Here is a 21,788-nt window from a genome sequence, read left to right on the forward strand (position 1 = left end):
ACTTTTTGAAAGCCACGTTTGAATCTGCTTCCACCACCCTTTCAGGCAGCACATTCCAGATCATAACTACTCACTGCGTAAAAAAGTTTTCCTTCATGTCGCCTTTGGTTCTTTTGTCAATCACCTTAAATCTGTGTCCTCTGGTTCTCGACCCTTCCACCAATGGGAACAATTTCTCTTTATTTACTTTATCTAAACCCTTCATGATTTTAAACACCTCTATCAAATCTCCTCTTAACCTTCTTTGCTCTGAGGTGGGCAATTCCAACTTCTCCAGTCTATCCATGTAACTGAAGTCTTCATTACTAGAATCATTATAGTAAATCTTTTCTGCACCCTCACATCCTTCCTAAAATGTGGTGCCCAGAATTGGACACAATACTCCAGTTGTGGCTAAACCAGTGTTTTATAAAAGTTCAACATAACTTCCTTGCTTTTGTACTCTCTGCCTCTATTAATAAAGAGCAGGATCCTGTATGCTTTTTTAACCGCTTTCTTAACCTGTCATGCCACCTTCAAAGATTTGTGCACATATACCCCCAGATGTCTCTGTTCCTGTACCCCCTTTAGAATTGTACCCTTTAGTTTATATTGCCTCTTATCATTCTTCCTGCCAAAATGTATCACTTCGCACTTCTCTGCATTAAATTTCATCTGCCATGTGTCTGCCATGTTTTGCTTCGTTTCCGTCTTTGTTTAATTTTGCTTTCCTTTGTAATCTGTTAGTCTTCATTCTACCTTCTTTCCAAATTAATCTGTCTTCTCTCTTAATTTTTCACTGAGGAATTGGAAATGTCCCAAACCGATATCAGAATGAAAAGCAAAATACTGCGGATGCTGGAAATCTGATAAAAACAGAAAATGCTGGAGAAGCTCAGCAAGTCAGGCAGCATCTGGGAGAAAGAAACAGGGTTAACATTTCAGGTCGATGACCTTTCGTCAGAACTGGAAGAAGTTGAAGATTAAACAGTTTTTAAGCAACTACAGAGCCAGGCAAAGGTGGGGGGAGGGAAGAGAGGAAGGAGAGGGGAGGAAAGAACGAAAAGGAAGGTCTCCGATAGAGCGGAGGGCAGGAGTGATTAAATGACAAAAGGGATGATGATGCAAGGCAAGGAGGGTGGTAATGGGTCAGGTAGAGGAACTTGTCTATCATAACCACTGCTCCCAGAGATCTAGGAGTACAGGTTCATAGCTCCTTGAAAGTGGAGTCACAGGTGGATAGGGTGGTGAAGAAGGCATTCGGCATGCTTGGTTTCGTTGGTCAGAACATTGAATGCAGGAGTTGGGATGTCTTGTTGAAGTTGTACAGGGCATTGGTGAGGCCACACTTGGAATACTGTGTACAGTTCTGGTCACCCTATTATAGAAAGGATATTATTAAACTAGAAAGAGTGCAGAAAAGATTTACTAGGATGCTACCGGGACTTGATGGTTTGACTTATAGGGAGAGGTTAGACAGACTGGGACTTTTTTCCCTGGAGAGTAGGAGGTTAAGGGGTGATCTTATAGAAGTCTATAAAATAATGAGGGGCATAGATAAGGTAGATAGTCAAAATCTTTTCCCAAAGGTAGGGGAGTCTATAACGAGGGGGCATAGATTTAAGGTGAGAGGGGAGAGATACGAAAGGGTCCAGAGGGGCAATTTTTTCACTCAAAGGGTGGTGAGTGTCTGGAACGAGCTGCCAGAGGCAGTAGTAGAGGCGGGTACAATTTTGTCTTTTAAAAAGCATTTGGACAGTTACATGGGTAAGATGGGTATAGAGGGATATGGGCCAAGTGCAGGAAATTGGGACTAGCTTAGTGGTATAAACTGGGCGACATGGACATGTTGGGCCGAAGGGCCTGTTTCCATGTTGTAACTTCTATGATTCTATGATTTTTTTCAGACAGCTGGTTCTGATGTTGCCATTTACAGCTCTTCTAGACCAATCTTTTGTTTTTCAACCTGACCAATTACCACCCTCCTTGCCTTACACCATCATCCCTTTTGTCATTGAATCACTCCTGCCCTCCACTCTATCAGAGACCTTCCCTTTTTTCCTTTCCTCCCCTCCCCTTCCTGCCCCCCCCCCCCTTCCCCGGCTCTGTACTTGCTTAAAAACTGTTAAATCTTCAACTTCTTCCAGTTCTGACAAAAGGTCATCGACCTGAAATGTTAATTCTGTTTTTGCTAAGTATTTCCAGCATTTTCTGATATCAGAATGATATAGGTGTAGTAAGATTTTTTTTGATTATGGAAAATATTCCTTTCTAAAGTTATTCTCAGCTAATCAGGGAAACACTATCCACTTACTTGAAAGTCTTTCTGAAGACCTGCTTTTAAAAACAGGCATCAGCTGTCAGATAGAAGAGTTCTAGGAGCTGGTTCTTCTCAGCTGACTGCAGCCAACATTTGGTTTCTTGTTAATTTTGAGCACAGCCGCGCATGCATGTTCTTAGATTTGCCATATTTCACTGTCATTATACGAGAAGTGGAGATTTCAAAGGTAACCTATACAGTGTGAGTCATCTAATAAGGTCATGCTTAATGGGGTACTGATTAAATGCTGCATTATTTCAGGATGGGAAGAGTCAACACAGTTCTTCTCCGATGGAATAACGTGCTGAATATGTTTCTTCTGCTAATGAAGAAAATAAAGTGATCAGGATCCAGGTTTTCTGGAACTGTTCTTTAGGAACACAAGTACCACAATTATATTTAATGATCACACTTCTGATATTCTTGTACTGTAATTCTGTTATTTGTTTCTAGATTCTCTAGGCTGACATCAGAATGGCAACACCAGGAAATATAATTTTCCAATTGCCCAATGATTGTTGTTCATTAAGCTTTCCTCCAAAGTTATCTCCCCTGCTGGTTGTGTGGGTAAATGCACTGCCAGGAAGATACTGAGCCATACCAGGAAGGTCGCCAGTCTGTGCTGAGTCGGCTGATCTCAGCCATTACTGCAGTGGAGATGCTCCAATAGGTTTCAATTGTCCTTGGTTAGGGAGATGAAAAATCAGTCAGGGTTTTAATCTTCTGTTGTCACTTCTGCTGGGTGCCAGAAGTGCCCAACCAAATAAGGACAAGTGTATTCTAATAAGGTGGTGTTGATGGACTGATATCGTATGTCATTTTCCATCTTTAGTAACACTGGATGCTAGTCATGCCTGTATAAAACTAGCCAACAGGAAAATTAGAGGCAACTTAACATAGCAGGCACTTAAAATAAGAGAGGGATGTTCCATTTAAAGTTCCTTACTAGCTGCAGTAAATTTTCAAAGTGAAAGCAGCTGGATGGGAAACTTTAGGGATTCTGGTGGCCCTTTAAACTGCTTCTGGCATTGCAATTCTTGAGCTCCCAAGCTTAGCAACACAATCAAAAAAACAAATGTACCACAGAAGTATTTCAGAAGTATATCTTGTCATGCCTTGTTAATGGGGTCCATGAGATAATCGTAAGTTATTATTCCAGTTGAAACAGCAAGTAAGGCAATCATCAGCACCAGCAATACATCAAGAAACAACGGTGGTGAAATATTGCAAACTGACTTTATGACTTATTGCTCTTGCAATGTTTTTAATTTAGAACTATGTTTTTCTCTCACCTAATGGTGGGGATGAATTGGATGTTAAATCCAGCGGTAAATCCAATAGTTTACAGCTCCTATACTAAACCACAATATTCCCAACCAATTTGTTACCCTTCACCATTAAACTGGTTTCATTTCAGCTGAGTTTAAGAACATAAGATAACATGACTTTTGTTAAGAAAAGGTTAATGTTGTTCTTCATAAAGGCAGGCAAATAGTTTGGGAATTGGTGGGATAAAAATTCAGTGTGTTATTATTAAGGCCATTACAATCCCTAATTAAAATCTAATTTAAGATGTTAAGCTCCTTTGAGTGGTAATATTACCAGAATTAGGAAATATAGGAAAACAAACAAACAAAATATTAATGAAAGATATGTGGCCGGCATGAATGATCTCTATATGGCAACGACAAGTTAACTATGTAGTTCATAGCATTTTGGAACCTACATCGCTATTAAATGGAATGCAAACGGTTGCAAACACCACTTTAAGAAACTCCACAAATAACTTTCAGGTACGAATGAGCAAGCGGGTTTGAAGTCAGATTCCTGCTTCCCCCGCCTATTCCACTTTACAAATCTGAAACCAACTGTGAATCTGTACAGCGATTTAAAAATTAGGAACAGCACTGGAAAAATTGAAAGAAAACATGAGATAAAGGTGGAGAGGTGGAAAAGTTTCGGGAGGGGGTTCCACAAAGTAGCATCAAGGTGACTGAAAGTTCTGCCACCAGTGGTGGGGCAAATGGAGAGAGGATGCACAAAAGGCTGGAGTCAGAGGAACAGAGCATTCGGGAGGGGAGGAGGGCTATAGGGTTGGAGGAGATAAGGTGGTGCAAGGCCACCAATGGATTTATAGATGAGGACAAGGATTTTGAATTTACTGCTGTTTGGAAACGGAGCAAGTGCAAGTCAGCAAGGATGAGGATGATTGGCAAGTGGGACATATTGAGAGGTGGGATACTTGTGGCAGAGGTTTCGACAAGTTGGAGTTTATGGAGGGTGGAGGATGGGAGGTCCACAAGCAGAGCACTGGAACAGTTGAGACTGGAGGTGTTAAAGGCACGTATAATAGTTTCAGTGGCGGAGACGATGGATGAGATGCAGGAGGAGGTGGGCAATTTTGCTGAGAAAAATACCAGAAAAAACGAGTCTCCCCTTAAAAAAAATACAAAAGATCACATTTCGCAAAGTATCAGTTGTTAAAACCAGAAAACTAAATAAACTGACAGAAAATTTGTCACAACACAACTCCATTTAAATAGAGTTAAATATCAGCACATTTTCAGAAAAGCGCACAAGAGCAACAACTTGCATTTATATAGTGCCTTTAAAATATAAATCGTCACAAGGCACTTCAGTGAGGTGTGAGGAACAAATGGAGCCTGAGTCAATGAAGGAGAGATTAGGAGGACCAAAAGCTTGGTCGAAGAGGTGGATGTTCAAGAGATCTTAAAGGAAAAGAGTTGGAGGGCTTTAGGGAGGGAATTCCAGAGCATGGGACCTAGGCAACTGAAAGCATGGCTGCCAATGGTAGGACAAAGGGAGGGGGGTGCACAACTTGCAACAGGAGAGAGAATACAACATCAAAAGGAGGTCCTTCCTTGACGCATGTCAGGAATCAGAGAAACAAAGAGTTCAGTGGGGTATTGTAGGGTTGGAGATGGCTACTGAGATGAGATGGGGTGAGGGTACGGAGGGATTTGAACTCGAGAATGTGAATAAGAGTGGGGGCCAATGTAGGTCAGCAAGAACAGAGGTGATAGGTGAGTGTCACCCAGCATATGGGATAGGGTATGGGCAGCAGAGTTTTGGATGAGCTTAAGTTTTATGGAGGCTGGAGAATAGGAAGTCAGCCAGGAGATCATAGGAGTAATCAAGTCGAGGGGAGGCAAATGTATGAATGAGGATTTCATTGGTTCAAGGTAGGGTTAGAGGCAGGCAATGTTATGAAGATGGAAGTAGGCAATCTTTGTGTTGGAGAGGATATGGGATTGGAAGCTCAGCTCAGGATTAAATAGGATGTCGAGGTTGTGAACAGTCTGGTTCAGTCTAAAACAGTGGACGGGGAGGAGGATGGAGTTAGTGATGAAGGTACAGAGTTTGTGCAGGGGCAGAAGATGATGGTTTGGTCTTCCACTGTTTAGTTCGAAGAAATGAGACTTACCCAAGACTGGTTGTTGGCCAAGCAGTTTGACAGTACAGAATCTTCAAAGCCAATCAAGTGCTATGAGGAGCTACTTGTGGCAAATGAACTATCTGGTATTCCAGCTGCAGTCCTGTAAAACTATAAAAGCAGCAGTATTCTAATTTTAGTACTTTCTAATTTCAAACAGTCACTTGCTGAGAGAAACACAATGTTTGAAGTGCATACTAGTTCGGTGTGTGAAACAGTTATTCTGACAAGACACCTTTGAAGTAATGCTTCTCTTGAAATTATCTCTGCAGTTGCTAGATGCAAAAGGGCTGGAGTCTGTTTGAAGTTGATTCTTCCAGGGGGTAAAAATGCAATAGTTTGACATAAAATTGGAAGTGGAACTAACTCCAAATTATTTGCAGATCGACAATAATAAATACAGGCTGACTCATGTGGAACACTAGTCTGAGTCTGTATTGGCCAAATTTATTTATTTTTCAGGGGAAAATATTGTCATCAATTAAATTTTGATTATCTTGGATGTTAGGTTTGGTATTGTGCTTGAATCTGCAATAAAATGACAGAAAGTTGAACACTTACTAAACTTTATTCGAGCTCTTACACAGGTTTGAAATCTGACCTATATTCCTCAGTTGCAACTCCAGCTCTGCCTTGTACCTCAGAATGTCATTGTGCCCCCGCTTCTGAATGGCTGGATTTATACAGTTTAATTTAATGTAAGCATTGAGTATAGAAAATGTTGTAAGTTACCATCCATCGACCCTATATTCAAATTGTTATTGTGTTGCAATCACCTTTTGCCTTGTTTTAAGCACGGTTTCAAAGCTCCGTGTTGTAGTCTGTCAACTAATTTACATTGATGAGAAATGAGCAATATGTTTGCAATTTAATTTCAAGAAACTATAATCTGTTGCCCTTGTTGGAGGTATGAGCTCTCTTCTCAATACTCCAGTAGCTGGGCTTGTGTAACGAAATGGGTTGAAATTTTAAAAAATATTGATTTTTTTTTTGCAGGTTCTAGGATCCGTCACTCATACTTCATCACAGTTTCACTGCTGGCAGTAGGAATAATACAAGTGCCACTAACATTGTTAACAATTCATTCAATTTGTTTAACTTAACATAGGAATTTTACACATGATACAAAAACAGTGCAATCCATTTGTTAAAAGAGCCCAACCTTTTAAATTTATTTCAATTTTAATTTTTTCTCTTTTTTTTGTTTTGGCCAGGTATTGCTACTCCTGATGAATTTGACCAGGTAGGTGCTAGTTTTTGTATTTTCATTTCATTAAACAGGAATGAAATATTGTAAAGACTTATTTTTTCCACTAATATAATCTAGTTATGTTGCAAAGTTTTAAACATGGATTTTAGTAACTAAATGTTACAAACAACTTATATGAACTATACTAATAATGCTTTTAAGTATTGCAGAGGATTATTATGTGAAGTCTGGGGAAGGAACTGGAGGATGAGACATATGTTTAACAGCTGCCAATAAATGTGGTTGTTATTCCAGATTTTATTTTGGCTGGTTTCATCCAACACAAATTGAAAACCAGGAATAATAGAAAACTGGCCAGTCATTACGTATATGTATTAATGCTTATCTCGTGCTTCTCAATCAGCTAAATTGGCATGTAAATGGCATAACTGGTGAATATTTTGTTCATCTAGTTGTTGATAGTGAAAGCTTATTTGAATGGCCCAAGAAAGAAGCCCATTTTACAGACTTAGACTTCTGATACTTGCTTGCCCAAAATGCGTGCTGCCTTAAGCCAATTCCTGTCTGTAGCAATGACTGCACTTGACCTGACTCCTGCTGGAAGCACTGACCCAACTCAACACTGATTGGCAGCTCTTATCCAACCAAACTCAACCTGACTCCTGCTGGTAGCTCATATAATTAAGTAATTGCACTTACAGCTGATAAGTCAGCCATTCTTAATATTGGTGAGGATGGAAAAATAAGTCTGATTATGTTATAGTGTTTTATAATGATAGGAATGAGATAAACAGAATACTTCCACATTGAAATATGAAACTCAAGACTGTTACGAAATAGCACTAGAAGTGAACATTTTGATCTGTTTCACTTACTACCAGTCTTGCTCACTTATTTACCTTTTTGTCGCACTTTACATCCAAAGGAAAATATGAAATAGAGTATATGACATATGGAATTGTTGAATACCCTGTTCATTCTATGGAAACATATAACTTGCAAATGACAGAATTTGAAAGTGAGCTATTTAGATCTCATTGAATAATTGTCTTATCTTGTGCAGTATTCTATCCATATGTGTTGTAATTATATGTTATTATATTATAAAGTTAAAATCAGTTAAGTTTTTAGTAGTGGAGTTGTGGTCAGATATGGTGGTCTCTGTTGTGCAGAGCAGAGCCAAGATTGCTGTTAGTTATGTCAGTGGTGGCCTCCTTTGTTGGTTTGCATCAAGGAGGGAACTCCTCTTGATGTACTCTCCCTCCTGTTGCAAGTAGTCTTTCAAGAATTGTGGAAATGGGTTAGTGGGTGTCCTGTTGAAGGGTTTTGAAGATCTGTGAGGCAGCTAAGCATAGTGTATATGATGAGAGGAAGACCCAGCAGATGTGGGGAAGAAGCTATTTTTTTATTCGTTCACGGGATGTGGGCGTCACTGGCGAGGCCAGCATTTATTGCCCATCCCTAATTGCCCTCGAGAAGGTGGTGGTGAGCCGCCTTCTTGAACCGCTGCAGTCCGTGTGAGGGGAACAGCAGGTCCTGAGTGTACAAGTGCATGCAGAAGTAAATGCAATGTAGTGTCCTGTGGTAGTTGCAGAAGTGGCATGAGAAGCTGGGGAGGGATGTATTGGTAGTGCTGCGACTAAAGTAGGGTGGTACAGGACTGTGCAGAGAGTAAGAGGGATGTGAAAAGAAGTATAACCATGGCAGTCCTGGTGAGGTCATTAAATTTTATCTTGCACTGCTGCCAGGTCCTAGGAACAATGTTTCTGGCATTTACATGTTCCGTCACCTCTCCTTATTGCTGCTGAGAAAATTGCCTGGGCGCGCAGCAACCATCATTTGGGAAGATGACCTCCTTTCTGCTGCTCACTTGCTTTATGAGCACCTTCACTACGCCACCTAAAAACCTGAAGTTCCTGGCTGCAGTCACTTGTCAGCAGAATATGAAAAATGAGTTCTAATACGTAGCATATGAAAATGGCACCTTCCCTTTAAGAAATTCAGGCTGCTTTTAAATAGAAACATCCTCTACAGATTTTCCACCTTCCCAATCAGTGAGCTGACTATAGGGAGCGTGAGTAATGCTTACCCTAAATATAATAAGGCCAGACCACGAAAATGGATCATGCCTCCCATTAACGTCATCAGGAAGAAATTTAAAGACCTCACCAGGACTGCCAAGGTTAGATCCCTTTTCACATCCCTCTTACTGTCTGCACAGTCCTGCACCAACCTACTTTAATTGCAGCACTACCAATACTTCTCTCCGCAGCTTCCCATGCCACTTTTGCAACTACAACAGGACACTTCACTGCACCGACTGCCCGATGTACGCGATATATAAAAAATGAGCGCATTATATCTGCACTGCAGGCACATGTAGAGTGCCCAGTTTTGCCCCATAAGGCACTAATGAAATATTTATTGCTCTGAAATTGCAGTTATAATTTATAACACTCACCAGACATCCACTAGGCTTACAAAGAGTTGTCTGAAGCCTACAGCTATTTTGTGTTGCAATAAAATCATGCCAGAGTGTTTTAAGCAGTTTCCTAAGTAAATTCCAATGCTGCTTCTGGCAATAGACACGTATTTTAAAGAAGAAATTCATGACCAATCATAATACTGCATTGAGTAAACGGAGTGTGCGAAGCATTGATAAGTGTGAAATTAAATCTATAAAAGGTTTCTATGTGTCAGGCTGATGAAATGTTTGGACGATCAGGGAAAAAGAGCGGATGTCTGGATGTTAATCCGGGTCTGCATTTGTGCACTCTGAAATCCTCTATTCTAGATTCAGAAAAATTCCCAGATTTTAAAATCTGAATATGAGTATAAATTTATATTTTACATTCAAAATGATTAATAGAAAGTTATCAATTTAAAAACATTTACATCTTCTGAATAAATCAACAAAAATACTTTATTTCATTCATAATGCTGGAGTAGTTGTTGAGATTTTATTAAAATGATGTTATGTAGTGATTTTGGACAATTGAGCAGTGCTTGAGTCATGAACAGTGTTCCATTATATCTTCTGTTAATTGGGTGCCGGTATTTTTATGAATATCAACAGCAACAAACTGAATGCATTTAATGCTCTTAGTGAGTGAATTAATTATGTCCTGATGGTTGCTATGTTTTGTGGTAGTCTCACTTGGCCCTTATCCATGAATGACTTTAAATGAGAGAGACGATAGAAAAAATTTAGTTTTTGTGCTGTGTATGCAAAAGTTAAGGAAATATTTATAAGATGCATAAATGAGTAATCAAGTAAAATATGTAAGAAATATTAGGGCATATTTTTCTGGGTTTGGTGTCCAAATAGTTCTTTAAAAATAAGCATTATGCAGATGCAAATTGGGCACTAATCCTTTGTCATCACTCTGCACCTGAATAGCACTGCCCCTGAATTTCTTGCATGGCTTTCAGGTGGCTGCACCCGACTGCCTGAGAGGGCCCAGCAATGTAAATTACATGCAAATGAATGTCAGGTGCCTCTGTGCATAGATTTCCTGTAATCGCGCTGGGTGCGGTTCAGGGGAAGACTGTTTCCAGAAAAAAACTACTGCTACTGTTTCCAGAGCTGCTGTTCAGGTCTTAAGAATCAGGCTGTATGGTGTTCCTCAGAGTTCTGTTTTGATACTGCTTCTGTTCACTACAATCATCAATGACTTGAATATTGGACTAGAGGGAGTGGTGTCCAAATTTGCAGATGGTACTAAAATAGGAGTTACAGTAAATCATTCTGAAGACCAATAGAAATTGCAATTGAATATTGCTAAGTTGGTGGAATGGGCAAAAAAGTGGCAGTGTCAGTAAATGCGAGGTGGTACGTATTAGTTAAAAAAAATTATAATTATACTTGGGGGGAAAGTTGTGTGACATGGAAGAGCAGAGGGATTTGGGGGTTCGGGTTCACAAGACATTAAAAGTAGCATCTCAAGTGGGTAAGGCCATAAAAAAGCTAATGGAATACTGGGTTTTATGGAAAGAGTTATAAAGATAAAAGTGAAGATGTAATGGTGAATCTATACAAAACCTCAGTCAGACCACAGTTGGAGTACTGTGAGCAGTTTTGGGCACCACACTATAGGAAGGATGTTGAGTCAACAGAAAGGGTACAGTGCAGATTCACTGGGATGCTGCCTGATGATTAACACATTAATAATGCAGTGTGCATTAAACTCGCCGTTATTTTGGCAGCAAAATCTGGGATGAAGGGATGCTACACTAGATAGAAACAAATTGTTTCCAGTGGATGAGGGGTCCAAAAGATAAAATATTAAACATGAGAGATTTAGGACAGAAAGCAGGAGAAACCTTTTACACAGAGGGTTGTGAGGCTGTGGAATACACTACGAACGTTCGTGATTGAAGCAGAGGTATGTCAACATTTATGCAGAGGTGGTTGAAGGAAAGAGGGATAAAGGGATATGAGAACTAAGCGAGCACACGGGAACAGGACTACTCCCATGGGAAGGATAAGTACTAACATGGACTGGTTGAAGTGAACAGCCAGTTTTGATGTTGTAATTTCTATGTAATTTACTTTTTAAGTTTATTCTATCAAAGTTCAAAGTGCATTATTTTGTGTAGAATTTCCATTTAAATCCAGCAATGTATTTTTATGGACTGTATTGGACTTATCATTCTGTAAACGTACTTGAATTTCACAGTGAGAATAAGGGAGAATGTTATGTTCATTTGAGGGTTTTTTTGAGTCCAGCCTACCTACATGTACAGAGTGGATAGTTACTGCTGTGATAGAAAGATGTTAAATATCAGTTTAAGATATGTTTCCCAATACACCATTCTTAAAGGCGTCTTGAATTCCATTATCAAGGCTGGATGTGTTATGTTTGATATATGTGTACGGCTGTGTAATGATCACGTTCAGTATTTAGAATCTTATTTAAATTGATTGGATAAAAAAGATTTTCAAATAGCCCATTTCTATTCCACTGGCTCTGCAAATCATAATGACAAAGGGATGATAACTTTGGATTGTGCAATGTTTCAGCACAAATGGGAGAAAGTTGTGCAGACGAGGATTTTCATGTTCTTTTGTTCTGTTTTCAAAAACTTGAACACTTGTAAATTGCAGTTTTGTTTGAAATCTGAGCATATCGTATAGTGTCCATTGTGATAATTAAATTTAATGGATAATGGTTCTGGTGTTATGATGTCTACATAGGAATTTGAGATAGAAATTGTCAAATACTTTTTCTGACCTACTGCAGTCCAGCAAATCCAAAAATAAAATCCTAAAAAGTGCTAAGCCAACCCAGATGGTATGCAGATGATGTTACAATGTTAGTCGTGAACTAAATTACTTTGTGCACGTGTCAAGAAATTGCAAGTAGCTAATAAAGGATTTCTTAAAAAGGGAGAAAACTTTTGTTATTGAACACGACGAAGAATGCATTAAACTCCAACATTGAAGCATTATAGCAATAGTGTGAACAGGGAGGTAACTTTAAACTTTGGAGGCTTAAAGCTGGCAGTATTAGATCGGCCACCCATCATACATCTCACCCGATTTTCGTTGTGACACAGGCCATACGTGTGGTAAATGATAAGTGTGTGCAGACTCATGACTTTCAATATATACTTCATGGAATGGTTTTATTCAGTTTTTGATCCCTTTTGTTGTCATCAACAGCTCTAAATGCAGATGCCGCTTGTGCATTATTTCATTATGTCCACACTGAAAGATTCAGGACTGTGACAAGTTCACCAAGAAATAATTTGTAGTTGATGACCAGAAATCATATGGCCAGAATATATATATATACATACATACATACTTGTTCCTCTACTTTGATATCTTATGATGTGGAGATGCCGGTGATGGACTGGGGTTGACAATTGTAAAGCTGGCAGTTCCACATCGTTCACCTGAGGAAGGAGGTAGCCTCCGAAAGCTTGTGAATTTAAAATAAAATTGCTGGACTATAACTTGGTGTTGTAAAATTGTTTACAATTGATATCTTATGTTCAGTTAGATATATTTATCTTAAAAACTCAGCTATGTTTATGTACTTTAAAAGAAAACCTGACAAAGAATTTTAGTGGGCTTTTTTATTGAATATTTTTAAAACTTATATAAAAGCGTATTTACTTACAAAACAATAGCAGCTCCTTAGATATGGGCGTGGTGCTGAGGACTGGAGGATTGCAAATGTTACACCCCTACTCAAAAAAAGAGAGAGGGATAAACCTGGTAACTACAAACCAATCAGTCTAACGTCCGTGGTGGGAAAACTACTAGAGGCCATTTTCAAGGACAAAATTAATTCTTGCTTGGAGAGGCATGGATTAATATGGGACAGCCTAAAATGTTTGGAGTGATACTAACTCCTTTTCTCAGTGATTATAAGCAGGTGGTTTTTATATCAATTAGAATCATAGAATCTTACATCACAGAAAGGGGCCATTCGGCCCATCATGCCGGCTCTTTGAAAGAGCAGTTCAGTTTAGTCCCACACACCAGCTTTTTCTCCATAACCCTACAAATTAGTCCTCTTCAAGTACATGTCCAATTGCCTTTTGACAGATCCTCTGCAATCTGATTCCACCACCTTTTCAGGTAGTGCGTTCCAGATCTTAACAACCCTCTGTGTGAAACATTTCTCCTCATTTCTGCTCTAGTTCTTTTGCCAGTTATTTTAAATCAGTGACCTCTGGTTACCGACCCACTTGCCCGAGGAAACAGTTTTTCCCTACTTGCTCTATCAAAACCCCTCATAATTTTGAATACCTCTATTTGGTCTCCCTTTAACCTTCTTTGCTCTAGGAGAACAATCCCAGCTTCTCCAATCTCTTCACATAACTGAAGCCCCTCATCCCAGGTATCGTCCTGGTAAACCTCCTCTGTACTCTCTCCAAGGCCTTGACTTCATTCCTAAAGTGTAGTGCCCAGAATTGTACACAATACTCCAGCTGAAACCTAACCAGTGATTTGTAAAGGTTTAGTATGACTTCCTTATTTTTGTATTCAACATCTCTATTTACAAAACCAAGTATCCCATACACTTTCTTAACCGCCTTATCAACTTGCCCTGCAACCTTCAATAATTTGTGAATGTGCACTCCCAGTCCCTCTGCTCTTGCACCCCCCTCAAAATAGTACCGTTTAGATTATATTGTTTCTCCATGTTGTTCCTTCCAAAGTGCATCACTCACACTTATCTGCATTAAATTGCATCTGCCATGTATCTGCCCATTTCACCAGCCTGTCTATGTCCTCCTGAAGTCTGCTACTATCCGCCTCACTATTTACTACGTTGCCAAGTTTTGTATCATCCGCAAACTTCAAAATTGTACTCCCTATACCCAAGTCCAGGTTATTTATTTATAACAAGAAAAGTAATGGTCCTAATGCTGATCCCTGAGGGACCCCACTGCATACTTCTCTCCAGTCAGAAAAACATCCATTCACCACTACTCTGCCTTCTATCCCTTACCCAATTACATACCCAAGTTACCACTGTCCCTTTAATACCGTGTGTTTCTATTTTCTGAATAAGTCTGTTACATGGTACTTTATCAAATGTCTTTTGAAAGTCCATATATACAACATATACTGCACTGTAACCCTCTCTGTTACTTCATCAAAGAACTCAATCAGGTTAGTTAGACATGATTTACCTTTAACAAATCCGTGCTGGCTGTCCCTTGTTAACCCATGCTTCTCCAAGTGAGAATTATTTTTGTCCTCGACCAGTGCTGACAATAGAAGGTCTTCCCTGAAACATTTAACACTGTTTCTTTCTCCACAGATGCTGCCTCACTTGCTGAGCTTTTCCAGTATTTTCTGTTTTTATTTCAGATTTCCAGCATCCGCAGTATTTTGCTTTTGATTTAATTTTGTCCTCAACAGTGGTCTCTAGTAGTTTTCCCACCACTGACGTCAGACTGATTGTTCTGTAGTTAACAGGTGTATCCCTCTCTCATTTTTTGAACGGGGTGTAACATTTGCAATCCTCCAGTCTTCAGGCATCACTCCCATATCCAAGGAGCATTGGAAGATTGTGGTCAGAGCTTTAGCTATCTCCATGCTAGCTTCCCTCAGTAACCTAGGATGCATCCCACCTGGACTGGGTGACTTGTTAACTTTGAGTTATGCCAACCTATCTAGCACCTCCTTTCTATCTATTTTTATTCTATCCAATATCTCTACTCCCCCCTCCTCTACTGCGACATTAACTTAATTCTCTTCTTTTGTGAAGACAGATGCAAAGTACTCATTCAGTACTTCAGTCATGCCCTCTCCCTCCACATTTCCTTTTTTGTCCCTAAGCGACCCCACCATTCCTTTAACTATTCTTTTACTTTTTATATGTTTATAAAAGATTTTTGGGTTCCCTTTTATGTTACCCACTAATCTTTTCCCATACTCTCTCTTTGCACTTCTTATATTTCAATTTCCCCCTGCATTCTCTGTACTCTGCCTGCTTTTTGACTGTATTCTGTACCTGACATCTGTTATAAACCTCCTTTTTCTGTTTTATTTTAACCTTTATTTCCTTTATCATCCAGGGAGCTCTAACTTTGGATGCCTCATTTTTCCTCTGTATGGGAATATGTTTTGGTTTGTACCTGAACTATCTCTGCCTTGAAGACCTGTCATTGCTCATTTACTGTTTTCTTGGCCAATCTTTGTTTCCAGTCCACCTGTGCTGGATCACTTCTCAAATCACTGAAATTGGCTCTCTTCCAATTGGGTATTTTCACCTTTGATTTTTCTTTGTCCCTTTCCATAACTGCTTGAAACCTAATTATATTATGATCACTATTACCCAGATGTTCTCCCACTGAAACACACTCCACTTGCCCTACTTCATTTCCCAGAACTAGATCCAACACTGCTTCCTTCCTTGTTGGGCTAGAAATATACTGACCGAAAAACGTTCTCTTGTACACATTTTAGGAATTCTTCACCCTCCTTACCCTTCACTCTGTTTTTTTCCCAGTCTAGATTAGGGTAATTGAAGTCCCCTACTATTACTGCTCTATCATTTTTACATTTCTCTGAAATTTGCCTCCAGATTTGCTCCTCTATCTCCTCCTCACTATTTGGGAGTCTGTATTAAACACTCAGCAATGTAACAGCTCCTTTTCTATTCCTTAACTCTAACCAAATAGATTCAGTTTTTGAACCCTCTGTAGAACTGTAATATTATCTTTGATCAATACTGCCACTCCCCACTCCTGTCATTTTTCCTTCCCTATCTCTCCTGAATAGATTGTAGCCAGGAATGTTTAGTTCCCATTCCTGCCCATGTTTAAGCCAGGTCTCCGTTATAGCCACTTTATCATAACTCTATGTGGCAACTTGCACCTGTAGCTCGTCAACCTTATTTGTAACACTCCTCGCATTAACACACATGCATTCCAAAACCATATTAGTCGGCTTTGCGTTTTTCCTCCATCTAGTTCCTGCTCTTTCTATGCTGTTCTTTGTTCTGTTGCTGTTTGTCCTTCCCAGTTTTCTGCTGTTACGTCCTGGTTCCCCTCCCCCTGCCAGTTATAGTTAGTTGTATTCATTCAGAATAGGAATCCAAAACCTTGTTCTATTTCCTATATATTTGTGGAAGCTACATCATTAAAATGGAAACTACATCATTAAATGTGGAAGCCACATCATTAAATAAATTTAAAACAGAAATAGACAGTTTCCTAGAAGTAAAGGGAATTAGGGGTTACGGGGAGCGGGCAGGAAATTGGACATGAATTTAGATTTGAGGTTAGGATCAGATCAGCCATGATCTTATTGAATGGCGGAGCAGGCTCGAGGGGCCGATTGGCCTACTCCTGCTCCTATTTCTTATGTTCTAATGTTCTTATATTTAAAAGGTTAATCTAACTCGCATGATAGCTCAGTTGATAACTGCACTGCCAAGTCTGGAACTGGAGTATACAGACCAGAAAGGCGATTAGTCCACATTGAGTTAGCTGGTCTTAGCCAGGATGGTGATAAGGCTTATTCAGTTGGTTAGAGGAAAGAAAATTGGCCAGGGTTCCTGTTGTTGATTGTTATCCAGTGACCCCTGCTAAAAAGTGTGCATATGTTGCAGTGAGATGAGGATAGGAGCTGGGTTGGTTATAACGTTCCCTATAGTCAAATAGCCTCCCAACATTCAAAGGTATGGATCTCCAATGAGGTTTGTACCCCTGCCACAGCATTGAAACAGTCCTAATCAAAGTCACAAATGTGACTGTGACCATAGAGCACTATCCTTCCTCGTCCTTCTCGACCTGTCAGCAGCCTTTGACAAGGTTGACCACACCATCCTCCTCCAATGTCTCTACCCTGTTGTACAGATGAGTGGGACTGCCCTGGCCTGGGCTGGTTCCACCCTCTCCAGGCATACCCAGAGAACTTCCTGCAATGGCTTCTCTCCACGCTCCCGCACCATTACCTCTGGAATCCCCCACAGATCTATCCTTGGCCCCCTCCTATTTCTCACCTACATGCTGCCTCTCAGCGACATCATCCGAAGACACAATTTCAGGTTCCGCATGTACGCTGACAATACCCAGCTCTACCTCACGACCAATGCCTCTGTGTTATCAGGCTGCTTGTCCAACATCTAGTCCTGGATGAGCCGAAACTTCCTCCAATTAAACATTGGTAAGACAGAAGCCATTATCTTTGGCCCCCGCCACAATCTCCATTCCCTGGCCGCTGATTCCATTCCCCCTCCCTGGCCACTGTCTCAGTCTGAACCAAGCTGTACACTACCTCTGCCTCCTATTTGACCCTGACCTGAGCTTCTGACCGTATATCCTCTCCATACTAAGACCGCCTACTTCCACCTCTATAATATCGTTCACCTCTACCCTTGCCTCAGCCCATCTGCTGCTGAAACCCTCATTCATGCTTTTGTTACCTCTAGCCTTGACTATTTCAATGCTCTCCTGGCCGTCCTCCCATCTTCCACCCTCCATAATCTTGAGCTCATCCACTGCTGCTGTCCATATCCTAACTCATACCTAGCCCCATTCACCTATTGCCACTGTGCTCACTGACCTACAGTGGCTCCCTTTCTCTGTAACCTCCTCCAGCCCTACAACCATAAGAGGACTCTACTTTCCTCCAACTCTGGCCTCTTGTGCATCGCCCACTTCCTTGGGAAGTGCCTTTGGATGTTTTACTATGTTAAAGACGCCAAACAAATGCAAGTTGTTGTTGTAACACATGAAGAATGGCAGTTGGATTAGGTAAAGGAGGGACCGTATAATCATACACTACAATGAGTCAGTGCCTTCAGCAGATGAGGAATGAAAACTATGAAGGGAAAGAATTGACCAAACATTGCATTTGTAATCACTAAGTTAAATACTGAAATACAAAGTCAAAAATAATTAGCATATCCAAGGAGCGATTTTGATTTCCTGATGTATCTATTTTCAATTGAATACGTTTTAACCCATGGTCTAGATCATGTCTTTGTGATTGGATAAATCCAGATGAAATCTTTATTTGAGTGATGACCTGTGAATATTTCTAACTACGGATCTTACAGTTGCAAACGGCAATTGATACTAGCTCAGTTGCTAAATTTAAATCTGAGATAGATAGCTTTTTGGCAACCAAAGGTATTAAGGAATATGGAGTTAGATCACAGATCAGCTATGATCTTATCAAATGGCGGAGCAGGCACGAGGGGCTGAATGGCCTACTCCTGTTCCTATGTTCCTATGAAAGTACATATAATGGGTTAACTTTCACAGATTTATTTGGTTTAGTGGCTATATAGTGAGCACTAATCTCATTGGCCTTTCTGAAGGCTTATCTTAAAATGGCACCTTAAAGCAGATGAATGTAACCTGTCAATACTCTTTAAGTAACCTCACCGCTAGTATTTTATGCAGTATAATTTTTTCATACTTTTATACTGGTACCAGTGCTTTATTATCCTCTGAATATATCTTTGCTTTAGCTTTAGAGCAACTCCTCCTCAACAATTTACCATATTGCTAACTCTGCATTCAGAGTACATGAATTTATTGGATTAATTCAAATATGTGGCATAGGTCAAGGATACAAGAAGAACTTTTTTTGTGGAGGATTTGTTGAGTGAATTTATAAGCATATTAGGAATGATGTCTCATATATAAATCATTACTTCAAGAGGGAGGTCTGTTTGATTATTAATTGCTTTTTCATGATCAATGCAACCATGGGTATTCCACTCATCACTGTCAGCAGTGTTTTAAACCAAATAAAACAAATGAGTCTGAATTTGAATTGTTGTCTTAATCTGCATCAAGATGTGTTGTGTCCTCAATCTTTTCTAACTAGTGCTGACAGAGCTTGGAGGACACTGTTTCAAAGCCAGCAAATTGTGGAATCTAGATCTGTTTATCAAAATGAAACAGCAATTTGTTTTGCTGGATCCCCCTCCCTTTCATTGCACTACTGGCTGTCATTACAGCCTATGACTAAACAGATTGTTCTGCTTTTAGGAACAGCCAATGCAAGCAAATATCAGTGTAGCAGAGGGGAGTCAAACATCTGGCCGGCGGAACAGTTTCATCCGGCCTGCAGAACAGTGTGCTGTGCTGAATCTCCTGGAATGGGACATGACTCTCCTGTGCATTGCTTCTAACAGCCCGGGAGAAATATGCCTTTTTAAATTTTGTGTCGCAGCAGTGCCCTTCCCCCGCCAGTGATGTCACCCCCCTCTCCCCTTCCCCCCCCCCCCCTCCCCCCCACCCCCGCAAAGATTGATCGGAAACAGAACAGGATGGTGGAGAGGAGAGGGGGACGGAGCTGGAAGAGGTGTGGAGCTGGGCTGGGCTGGAAGAGGGTCAACAGGGACTAGGGGGCAGGAGATTGGGACTGTGGGAGGAAGGGTGGTTTGGGGAATGAGAATCCAATTGTGGGTGGGAGGGGGTGCAGTTGGGAGCCCAGAGACGGGAGCTGGGGGTGCATTGAGAGATTGGGATTGGGGGCAGGGAAAGGGTGACGAGGGACGGGGTGTCAGGGAGAAGGTGACGGGGACTGTGTGTCAGGAGAGAAGATGACGGACTGGGGATCGGGATGGGGCTCGGGGGAGAAATGGAAACTGGCGAATAAGGGTTGAGAGATGGCTCGAGGGGGGTCAGAGTCTGGCAAATGGGCGTTGGGGATGGGGGCTCAGGGGAAAGAGAGAGGTTAGGGAATGAGGGTGGGAAATTGTGGCTTGGGCAGGGGAAGAGGGAAACTGAGAATTAGGGGTCGGGGGATTGAAGCTTGGGTTGTGGGGGGGGGGGTAAGGGAAGAGAGGGCTAGAGAACGTGATGGGTTAGGCATGTGAGGCCCAGCGTTTCTAGCAGAGCCGGGAGCAGCAACAGCAAATGGTAAGTGGGAGCGGCGCTAAGAGAGAAGCAGCCATTAAAGGGGTGAGTGAAACCAGGGGACCTTACTGTGGGTAAACAGTGAAAGATTGTTTCCACTGGTGGGTGAATGGTGAACAAAGGGACGGAGACTGAGGATTCTCCCTGTGTGTGAGTGAGATGCAGGAGGGCCGAGTACTGGTTGGCAGCAGGCCATAGTAGTGCTCTTCAGCTGGGAGGAGCACTCCTGCTCCTCCATGCTCCACAGAAGTGGAAGCTAAAAAAAACTTTCCCTACCGTCTCTCCAGCAGTCTCTCCAGTGGTTCGCTGTAGAATTGAAAAAATTTGTCGGAGCTTGCACGGCACACTTTCCACCTAGTTTTTCACGTATTTTGCAGAAGAGTCCTGAAACAGGTACAGGACCCATCTTTGCGTATTTAAATTGAATCAGTGCTTATTTCAGGCATCTGCCAGGTCTGCCTAAAAATACTGAGGACCAATATGGCGGCAGCCATTTCTCTGGCGCAGATTGGGTGCAGGATTTTGCGCCCAGAAATTGGTGTGCATTGTGCCTGTTTTACACCCCAAAAAATGAGGAAAATGAATACCAATTTCTACCCCAAATAACTTTTGCTGAATGTTGCCAATGCCAAGTGTCAGGATGTCTGATTAGGTCCACCATGTAAATTGAGTTTGACACCCCTGCTGTAGCATCTTTATCATGGCTCTCACAAGAAATCAATCATTTGATTCAGAAGTGTTAATTTGCTTACAGTTTTTTGTTAATTATATTAGTAAGGACTGCCCTGTGGGCCTTTCATCTCTGGGCCATAGATTCAAATCTAGCCGAGACAGATAGTATGAAGTATCTTCTAGCAATAAGCATGCCAGGTGAATGGGTTTGATCAGTCTAAAGCCAGGATGTAGTGAGCACGGATCCACAGAACAAAAAGTTACCCTAGTTGGGCACTAGACAGCTGATTATACAAAATTGTGTTTCCAGCAGGGAAAAGCACATCAAGAAATCATTAGCTTTAATGAATGCAAAATCATGGAAAGCATACCTACGATTTCCTCATACCTAGTCCCAACGGGTGAGGCCCTGTGCTAGGACCGTGCATGTGGAAAGTCGTCTGTTAATTCGCAATCTGAGAGGCCATAGGATGGCTGGTGTGGGGAATGGAAATTAAATTCAACCCTGACTGTTATATGTGAAATGGGCATGGGTTGTCTCAGCCCATCGCTGAATAAGACAGGCCCACCTCAAAAAGTTGTTATTAACATTAGTAAACTCATTCCGCAGGCAATAATAATGGCTAATTTGGGAGATCAAAGAAAGGATACTGCTGCAGGAAGTGTTGCTGTTCTGAGGTTGGGTTTAGGGTAGTGTGTTGGGGCAGGCTGCAGGAAGTTTTAGTCTATACCTGACTGTGGAGTATTTGAGGCTCACATTGAATGGCTGGAATACGATAGCGTTGCCAGCACTAACATCCATC

At 41.0% G+C, this 21,788-nt stretch overlaps 1 protein-coding gene across 4 annotated transcripts in view; it reads left to right on the top strand.

The window, feature by feature from the left end:
• The window catches only part of c3h8orf34 (chromosome 3 C8orf34 homolog), a 506,019-nt gene that overhangs the window by 206,214 nt on the left and 278,017 nt on the right, over positions 1–21,788 (top strand). For all 4 annotated transcript variants that reach the window (XM_067980317.1, XM_067980319.1, XM_067980318.1 and 1 more), the window contains exon 5: positions 6,968–6,996. In XM_067980317.1, the coding sequence (XP_067836418.1) occupies positions 6,968–6,996 (29 nt within the window). The remainder of the gene's footprint in view (positions 1–6,967; positions 6,997–21,788) is intronic.

This window comes from Heptranchias perlo, chromosome 3 (assembly GCF_035084215.1).
Source record: "Heptranchias perlo isolate sHepPer1 chromosome 3, sHepPer1.hap1, whole genome shotgun sequence".
Classification (NCBI taxonomy): domain Eukaryota; kingdom Metazoa; phylum Chordata; class Chondrichthyes; order Hexanchiformes; family Hexanchidae; genus Heptranchias; species Heptranchias perlo.